Genomic DNA, 10,599 nt, shown 5'->3' with positions numbered 1-10,599 from the left:
GAAATTATGATCTGGTGGAAATTAAATTTTCACCATCATTTAGGAAATAGTCACAAGTGTGGAGTCTACTATAAAGACAGAAAATTCTGTTAATATACAAAAGTTATGAAGTTAAGCAACAGTTATGTTGAAAGAGCTAAAACCCCTAATAGTAGCAATAAAATAAGGCAATTTAATAGACATGCAACAGAAGATGTTAAGTGACAACACTGAATGATTAATTTAAATATATTTAACATCTATAAAGTTGTATTAATACCTCACAGCACTTAGGATCCATGAATATCTAAGATGATTTCCTGAATCTTTAAATCACTGCTACCCCTCTTCTTTGGACATTTTTTTCAACAGTTCTTACTGCTTTCAACATGGCTGGAGAATGCAACAAAGTCCTGATCAAAGTCACAGAGATGAAAAGAAAAATTAACAGACACTTTCGTTTTAGACCTTATTTGGATTTTTTCAAATTTTAAAATGTAACTTTAGAAGATTACATATGCAAAGAAAACAATGAGGAGTTACCTTAAGAGCAACAGGATACTGGATATAGACAGGGACAGAGCTAGCCTTTCCCTGGGTTCCCTGAAGATCCAGCTTATCTTGTCTCTAACTGTTGGTTCCCTAAGGGTTTAGATGAAGTGAATTTCTCGTATTGTTCCAATTCCCACCTGAGTGAAGACCATAAAACAAACCCATCATTATAACTTTTATGCTTCTGTTTGAAATCTCAGGCCATTCACCCCACATTGAACAAACCAGGAAGCTAAAATATATTCTTCTCCTGAGACACAGACAAGGTGCAGGTATTTCAGTGGGAAAGTAGAAATACCAGTTGTTGCCCGTGCTGTACCCCCTCCCTGGCAAACAAAAGAAAACTAATAGCTATTAAGAACGATGCACTGATTCAAGTGACTTCAGCTATGGGGTAACTAATTTAAGACACGTTGTGGGTCTGATTTTCCAGGATAGAGTACCTTCTGCTTCTCTTGTTTTTAGGATTGCTTGAGGATTCCAAAACTAAACCTAGACTGAGTCAGAATTGGGCAATCCAAAATGTAAAGTTTCCCATATTAGTAACTAGTCTTGGGAAAATAATCCAAGGAAAGTTACTGTATTTTGCTTGTTTAATCCGGTGCTGTTGGGAAGTGGGAGGAGGGGATATTAAGACACGAGAGATCAAATTCTACTCCCACCTACAGCCCCAGTCTTCCCATTATTTCATGCCAGGACTGAAGATTAGATTTTGATCCCAAGTATTCCAAGTTGTATACTGGTCATCAGGCTTTATACTTAGCACAGGCTTAGTCAAGCAATTGTCTGCTTAGAAGTCCCCTGTGGCCCCCTTGTCTGACTCTGAGTGAGGGGTTGGACCAGATGACCTCCTGAGGTTCCTTCAGACCTAAATCACTCTGTACTTCCAAAATTATTTCCCTTTCCACTGCCTGTCTGAATATCCTATGTGGATTAGTTACCTATTGACTGAGTAGAAATTAATTCAGGCAAGCACAATCTTTTCCTTTTTGACTGAGATATAAACTATTAGGCAACTGTAGCTACAAGAGTGATCACTTTAATCAGAGTTCTTTACATAGTTTGGAAGAAAGGAATACTAGTACTATTAGCAAGTATCTGGTTACCAGTGCTGGAATCATACTTATTAATATTACTGACAGTAGTAGTGGTTCTCACATTTTACAACGTCAGACAACACAGCCAAAAACTCAGTACAAATTAAAAGACAAAGTGCACAGAGAAAATGTGTAAACCATATCTCTTCAACCTTTTCTCCACGATTTCAGTGTAATGTCTCCAAACTTACATCACTATAACCTGAACTGACAAGCTGAGGATTAAGTGGTACGATGTTTTTTAACATTCAAGTTCAGCTTTAGGAAGTGGGAGGACAAGAAGCTACTTCTGAAAGACTTTTCCCAAAAAACTGTGTAACAAGGATTAATCTTTAGCCGTTGAAGAAGGGGCCCCAGAAGTCTCACTGAGAGGTAGGCTACAGAGAGTGGATCACCAAAACCTGTCAGCTGAACTGTAACATTCTCTCCTTGACAGTATTTACTAACAAAAGGATCAAAACTTTACCCATCACATCTCCCTACACAATGCAGAATCAGTAATTTCAATTATTTTCAGTGCATCTGATATAAACAAAATCAGAGTTCAAATGGCCTGTAGTCATTAAATTTTGCTCGTAGTCATTAAATATTGCCACAGGACATTTCTCCTCTCCATATACTGAGCCCATAAAATGAGTATGTAAAGGAAGCTTATGTGAACACATGTAAATGCTGTTAATTAGTAGTATTGATGTGCTCATCACAAAGAAGACTTGCTAGAAAAAGACACAGAAATTATGTTGGTGTTGTTAACTGATGGAAAAGCCAAAGGAAAAAGGCTTTTGTAAGCAGCAGAGACAACACTGTGTTGTCACAAAACATGTGGTGCTGTTTGAGTTCATGTCCTCTGAAAGATGGCACTATCTCATCATACTGTGTCAAGACGCACTAAAGACTATGCAGCTGTGCCCCCTTCCTGAACAGCTTGGCTGTCCTCTGTTTTTGTTTAACTGAATAACTCGTTTGACTTCAAACCAACACAGTATTTCATTCTTATTCAGGGCAGGCTGCTGCAACAACAAAAATCAATGTTAGAACTTTCACTGAAGTCAGTGTTAGCTATTATCTCCCACAAGTCCATTAAATCACCACAGTGTGGAGCATAACATTGTATCAGTGGGATACAGAAATGCTCAGGTCTGTAACCTTGTTGGTTTCTGATTCAAAATCTTGTGGGTTTATTTAGTTTCCTGTTTCCTTCTGGTCCTGGTTTTGCATACAACCAGAGGCACAGTAAATTTCAAAGAAGAGCAGAAATTATAACTTCCGTATTGCAATTCTAGAACGCAAAAGTTTTATCTTTGCCTTAAAATTTTGGTCCAGCTTGGTGCAAACCCAGTTCTCAGCAGCACCACGTAGCAGTTTGCATTGGTATCACTGGACTTCTTGCCTTAAAACAGCTGGATTGAGTTCCTTTGCTTCCACGTGGGAGGCGGAGCGTACATTCTGAAAGCCTCACGTCTCCTCCCGTGAGGAGAAGATGAGAGCACACCTTCAGATAGGAAAAGCCAAGTCTATGCAGTCTTTATCTTAATATGTTAATAACTGCTGATCCCAACTGTTTACAGTAATCATAGGTACTTCAAAGCAACAAATCTGGAATAAGAATACCTTTAAGAACTGTGTTCTTAATACTACCAGGTTTTAAAGTGTTAGTTTCTGGAAGATGTCTTCCCACAAAATTATTAGCAAGACCTAATGAAATATTTCAATTGTTAAATATTGGAGAAGTGAACCTTTATTAATTGCCTTACTATTTCCAACACAAAGTTGTCACTTTGAGCCTTAAAATTCTATTTTATAATTTTTTCTTGATTAAAGTTGATATTTTTTATTTTTTGATCCAAAGTCATTCTCACCGGGAAGAAAAATGTTAATGTCAGTTTTAAAGTATATTTTAATTGCATATGAAAGGTAAAAAAACACACCTGCCTGTTCAGTAATGCATTTCCCTTTGTCTCACCTGAATTTAAATAAATGCTTCAGAATTGCATACGACTGTGTCCTTCACGTGTTCAAATAATTGTGAGTGTGCAACAAGACCAGAGGTTTCCTCAGAATTTTGCTGTGACAGCTGATTAATGGAATGACATCTTATATTATTTAGAAGAAAATCATAAGATACTGTCAAGTTATATACGAGCCATGCTTCTAGCAGGTAGTTGCGAAATATAGTTGTCGCTTTTTTAAACAGTTCTTAGTATCAATTTACTTTGGTTTTAAATTATGTGCTTTTTTTCTGATAAACTCAGCCCCTTCATCAAAGTTTGAAAGAACAAGTTTTCTCAGGGGTACCAGAGCAGAAGCCAAGGAGTCTTTAGGGCAATTTGCATGTTTTAAAGGTCAATAAACTTGCCAGATTCTCAGTATCTTGGAGAATTAGTATCCAAAGCCTGTGCTTGAGCATTTCTACCTACAGACTATCATAGCTGAACTGCATTGTGTCTCAAAACTTCATGCAGAATCTATCTACTACTACACCGGCTGCCCAGCCCACACACTGCCCCTGCAATACCTGTTCACTAGGTCTAGACCGACACACCGAGAAGTTTCTCTGTGCAGTAAGGCACTGCAGACCTGCTACACAGGACTTACTTTTTCAACCAATAGCTTGGGTTTTTCAATCCAGCACTTGAACAAGCGAAAATTGAATGAGGGAAAAATCAAACCAACCGACCACACTGAATTTCGCTCTTCCTTATACATGTCTTCAACTTGAATGATTTAACGTATTCTTTGTATAAGGGTCCATTAGCAGACTTTGGAATTAATTTTTAATGAGCAGCAGATGCAAAGACAACACTTGAAGGAAGCTGGATCTTATAGCTTGGGTACAGAAGAGAACAGAGTAAAAAATAAGGATGCATCCCGTTACATTTGCTGGTACTGATTTTTCTGCCATGTAACCACGTTTCCATTCTTACCTGGCTTGATTTCTGTGTAATTCTGTGCCTGCTAGCTCACAGACAATGTTCTTAAGACCATTTTAGCTCAGCTATAGCCCCACGAGCTAAAGCAGCTACTACACATTTTATAATTTCCTCTGAACAACACAAGCTGCTTTTATTAATGCTTTTATCCTTCAAGTCCACTATAGATACAAAGAACCATTTATTGCATAATACGAAGAAATCTTGGGTCATATGTGCTGTGAATGTAAGTGGAGTTCTCCATTTATATCAGTGGGAAATTCTGCTCAGAAACGGATCACACAATCCATTAGTAGCAGGCAACATTGTAAAGAAATGGAAAAATACTGAAGACATTCTGACTACACACCCCAGGCTGCAGAAAGCCATTCAAAAATGAACTTATTTCTTGGAGTTACATATGCAGACATTTTAAGCAAATTCTGTAGAAGATATATTTTGCATGCTAATTTCTGTACAAATGAAAACCAAATTGCAAATTAGAAAAATACAGTAGACAATATTAAAATGTACTCTTTGGTAGAAGATATATTTAAATATTACATGTGAAGTTGCTTTGGTTTTTTTTAAAGCCACAGTTACTTGAAATGTAATTAAAGTTCAAAACATAGATCATTTTTTTAAAAGTGTCCAAGTATCGGGTGAAATCGATGTTTGTTGCAAGATATCTGTGTAGAGGAAACACTGGACTGCTTCTTCAATGAATAAACATGTCTTTATTGTCAGTGCATTCTTTCTTTCCCTGGATATTTTGTAAAGTAGAATAGCTGAACATATTTAGTGCAAAAAGAAGAAGTTCTGTAAATTCTTACTGAATTTTAAAAACCTAGATAAATTTCACTCCTAAATGACAGAAATTTGCATTCATATTGTTTAGCTCAAATAGCTGGAAACCTAAGCGTAAGGGTACCCATCTTAAGGCAGAAGCTTGTTTTGGAAAATCAAAAATTTGACTGGAAATCACCTCTTTTTTTAAACTTGTGCCTAAAGAATCACATCACAGTAGGGACTTCCACAATGATTTCACCAGGGAAGTTCTACCTAACAATGATTAGGAAACTTAGCTAAATACTAAAAATCTCATGTTTCCCCACGTGAAGGAGTTGTAATGTCATCGACTTTACAAGACTATAACTATGGTTAGTAACATTTTTACTTTTCAGAGTTTGTACTGCAGCACCATTTAGGAATTCCAGCCAAGAACTGAGCTTTACCGTGTAAGTGTGTATAGCATAAGATGGACTGTGCCCTAAATACCTTATCAATGGTGAGATGGAAAATAGAAGCCTAAAAACTTGGAAAGAATTAAAGTTGTAAGACTTGCTAATACACAGCCACTGATGACCTCAATACTTAGACAGGAGGAAACCACTTTTCATTACTAACACATTTTGGGAACGTGCTACTCTAGTTCTGCTTGCAGCCACTGAAAAGTCACTGCAGTTAAAAATGTCACTCCAGTTCCGAGTTCAAAAATAACTCTGGTCACCTTGTCAAAACAGGGTGATATGATTCAAAGAATCACAGAAGCAGAGTATCTATAGCTACTTCAAACAGAAAACCCTGCAGTCTGAACCTTTTAGAAGAATGTTAATTTTGCACAAACAGTTCCTGAGAACTTCACACTGAATTTCAAGAGCGAAATGTGCATGTGTGTAGCACGCAACAAACATTTAATGAAGTAAGCATTTCTCATCCCAATGTTTTCACAATAACGTGGTTCTAGAAGTACAATGTACTGATACTACAAATAGAAGTATTTCAGGTTTCCACTGCTGTTCAGCAGAACAAAACATTATGAGCAGACAAAACTCAATCACTAAGAACACATCAAGCTCTAAGCTTTTGCTTCATCTGGAGGCCCACTGGAAACAATATTTAAGGAGAAGGGGCTTCAAATGCCCATATGAAAAAAGTCCAGTACAGAAGAAGGGTCACAGACATTATCTGACAAGCATCAAACAGCCAGTGGGGAACAAATAGTTGGGAGCAATAATCAAACCCGAATTAAATGGTCAAGTTCACAAAGTGTCACTGAAGTGTTTGTAAAGGAAAACTATGAAAAGAACCCAGTGACTTCCTGAATACTTGAGTTTGAGAAGTACAAACCAGCATGGATAATATCTGCTTGCCTGCAGAAAAAATTTTTAATGATTAAACTTCCCCCTCGCCCCGATTCACTCCCCGAAAAGCTTTGACAGATCATCAATAGACAGACCACTGTCTATACACTACAAAGAATTTGTTGCCTTCAGTACCTATAGTAAATTGGAAATCTCAACTTCCAGCTCAACACTGCACCCTACCAAGAAAAAAAATACTACATTATATAAAATCAGTTTTTCCACTAATAATATTACTAATTATTATCAATAGATACAGAGACCAGTAAAACAGTCACCTCTCACTAGCACAACCAACTTGAAGAGAATGGGGATTGCAATCTTATCACATTATGCAACAGCAGAGATTGATGCAATGACCTAATTTACAAAGTGTTCACAGGATATTTACTGCACTGAAGTGCTTTTTAGGACTTTAGTTTCAATTCTTAATAATATTTGGTAACACGACCACAGATATTTTATGTTTTGTGTTGGTTTGTTCCTCTTTATGCTAGCTTATTATCATTTAATCATTCACTGCACACTTACCCCTTGTTTTTATAATTATATCTACCATCATATTCAGTAGACAGTAAATTACAACACAACCTACAAAATCAGAAGAGAAATGGGTGTTAAGTACTTCTACATAAATTGCATACAAACTGCAATGTCATGTCCCACAAAATCAAATTATATGCCAGTAGTGCAGAAATACATCAGTACTATTCTTGCACACTGCTCTGGTATTCATACTTTTGTATTGTATTACCCTTCCCACCCAAGGTTTGGAATGCTTTCTTTCACTAAGCCAAGATTTCCACATCATATAATTGCGTGATTTATTTGTATCATATTCCTGTTTCAGGATGGAAAACCCACTACTGTGCTAGCAGTGCAGGTGAGACAACCTCTGCATAAAGTTTACAGCTAATAAATTAGTGTAAGATGGCACATCATCTAATTGTTTAAGGATTGTATTGATTCTTATTACATACAAAATCTTGTCACTTAATGATGAGTAATATCCAAACAATATTAACTTGGATATTTGATGGACAGCAATTAATTCTAGTCTCTCTATATAAACTTCTGCAAAGAAATCGGTGAGTAACATGATATTCCCAGAAGGCTGAATCTGCTCTTTGCTGATAAACATATAAGGTAATTCATAAGAAGCAAAAGCCCAACTTTAATAATTAACACTATTACCTTTAGAGAGGATAAAATATTTATTAAAAAATATTCTTGAATGCCAGTGTTTGAAGGAGAGAGTTGCTCAGAATATACCATGCCTCTTCTACGTGTGTTTAACCCAGCCTGAAAGTCTGTCCCAGCAGCTTTCATCCCATGAACAGTCCAACTCCCGCTCGGGAGATGTACTAGTCCGCACAACAGTGACCAAGGGCAAAACGTCAATGAGGGTTCTGAGAGAAGACAGACAGTGAGGTCAGGTCTTTGTATGCAACTGTTCCGGCAGCAGAGTCGCCCTCCCCCAAAACAGGGCTTAGTTCCTATTGATGCTTTTGGTTTTCACTGAAAGCTGCTTAATTGTTGAAAATAACTCCTATCAAAGCTATTCATTTGTCATTTGAAAGAATTCTGAAAGACGAGACATGGCAGCAGCCAGCAGGGAACCCACCAGCCTTCCCTGCTGGAAACCCACCAACAGCTGTTCCGGGACAGCAGCTCCTTTTCTCCTTCTCCCTCACAGCTTACACTGGCAAGGGCTTGTTTCTGGAAACTCCCCTCAGCAGAAGTACCCTTCAGCTTCAAAGTCTGCCGCCATCTCAACAGACATCAGCAGTCAAACTTTTGCAGACTCTACATCCTGCTACAAACACATCTGCTTCTCCAGCCGTCCTGCTCCTACTTATTTTTTGACCTTCCCAACCTCCTTCCCTCTTCTGCCTTTTCCAACCAGATCCCTGTACCCTTCACACGTGAAAGAAGCAAACAAACAAAAGGCAATTCAGGGCACCACCAGGGCTGAAATGAGCCCCACTGCTTTGCAAGAATGCTCTGTAACTTTTTACCAAACCCTTATCTTTAAAGGCTGTTTTCCAGAGGGTACATAAAACACACTTCTTACTCTAACTGGGAAGCAAGAATCGTTTGCTAATTGATTCTTCTGCACATTAAACTGTCAGGACTGCGATGGAAGCAGTGTAACATTTGGGGTAGGAAAGCCACTATAAGTAATTCCTAGAGTAGGAATTTCAGGTAGTTGGTGAGGACATATCATAGAAAACACTTTATTTATAATTTACAAAATCCGTTATTGTTTCCAGATAACATAAAATTAAAAAATAAAATCCAAACATTTAAATTCTACAAAAATCTAGAAGTTTAGATTATTTTCACGCAAGCATTCCCACTTATGGTACATAATCACACGTGCTTTTACAGCCATTGAAAATTGCTTCCATGACTTGAAACATTCCTTCGATGACTTGAAACCAGCTCTTTTTCGAGCATACAAGAGACACCATAAATTGGATTAAAGCAAACCTACACAACCTTGGAACCCATAGGTCAAACTTACAAAGTTTAAGAAAGTTAGTTCTCTGAGGACTAGAACTCCAATACATTATAAAACTTTTTCCATGGGAGCCATATATGTGAAAACAAAACAAAGAATAACTTTAAACCTGACATAAAAGTAAAAACATGGAATGAAGTTCATTTCTAGTGTTATTCCATTCAGCTATACCACCACTGGTCAATTTGGCCTGTGATCTGTAGAAAACACTGTCACAATTCATCACAGTAAAAAAACCAAACCAAACCAAACCAAAAACTTACTTAATAAAATAATAAAATGAACTAGATAACTAGGAAGCAATTGTCAGAAAGGTTTCAAATTTAAAGTATGCTTTCCACCAGCGTTAAATATATTCAGTCTTCCTAAATGCATTTTGATATAAAGATCTCAAAGCAAATTTATTTTGTCAAATTAGTATAAGACGCAACCAAGAATGAGCTATTATAATGCCAATATTACCTTATTCAAGTGGATTAACTCTTGCTAATTATTAAATTACACATCTGGCCTGCTGCATATTCTTAGTTCGTAAAAAGTTCTAATTAGCTATTTGAAAGTGTTCGGGGTGATAGCTGAATATTCGCTGTGCGTAAGGATCACTGTCTGCTGCCACTTTTTGTGCTGTGTAATGGTGGTAGCTCTCCGGATGAAAGTGTTCACAGTGAAGGCTAATCCATTCTCTTTCAGTACTGTATCTTTCTGCTTCGGCAAGTATTCTAGTGAGAGCCATGATATAACTCAGAGCCATCTGAAGGGTCTCATACTTGGACAGCTTCTTATCTTGACCCCACTGTGGAACCACCTTTCTCAAACGATCAAAGGCTGTGTTCAGTCCTTGCATCCGTCTTCTCTCCCTGGCATTGGCAGCCAGTCTTCTCTTCGCAGCACTCTCCATCCTTTCCGAACTGCACTTCACGACACAGCCTGGTGCACTTCTGCACTGGATGTCTGATTCGACGCCTGAATCCAAATGACTGGATTTACAGGTTTTCATATTCGATGCAGCTTCAGTTTCACACGCACAAAGATTACTTTTTTGAAAATTAGGTATCTAAAAAATGGTAGGGAAAGCACTCATGTGAGTAGCCTATGTACTTCTTGAATCTGTTTCCAGATATCAATGATGGGATATTTTTCTTAGCATCTAAAAAAAATATAATAAAATAAAAGGTCTTCTGGTTCTTCTGAAAATGTCTTAAAATTGTTTCTTATTGTTTAAAGAAAGAATAAAGAGTTTTTAATGTCATATGCTTTCAGTCTTTTAATTTCTTTAAACTCAGAGAGTCAGAAAACAATGAAATCTCCATTCTCAAAATGTATGTTACTGAAGAAAACGGTCCATTTAATTCAAAAAGGATCTGAATGGATTAAAGACACATCAATTCCAAATG

At 37.3% G+C, this 10,599-nt stretch overlaps 1 protein-coding gene across 1 annotated transcript; it reads right to left on the bottom strand.

Moving 5' to 3' along the window:
• Nucleotides 1–9,746: 9,746 nt before the first annotated feature.
• Nucleotides 9,747–10,202, bottom strand: ATOH7 (atonal bHLH transcription factor 7). The gene has a single exon (XM_074924185.1). The coding sequence runs from the start codon at nucleotides 10,200–10,202 to the stop codon at nucleotides 9,747–9,749; it is 456 nt and encodes a 151-aa protein (XP_074780286.1).
• Nucleotides 10,203–10,599: the final 397 nt, after the last annotated feature.

Source organism: Athene noctua, chromosome 21 (genome assembly GCF_965140245.1).
Source record: "Athene noctua chromosome 21, bAthNoc1.hap1.1, whole genome shotgun sequence".
Taxonomy (NCBI): domain Eukaryota; kingdom Metazoa; phylum Chordata; class Aves; order Strigiformes; family Strigidae; genus Athene; species Athene noctua.
Note: the sequence above shows the minus strand (reverse complement) of the source record. Positions and strands in the feature narration are given on the sequence as shown.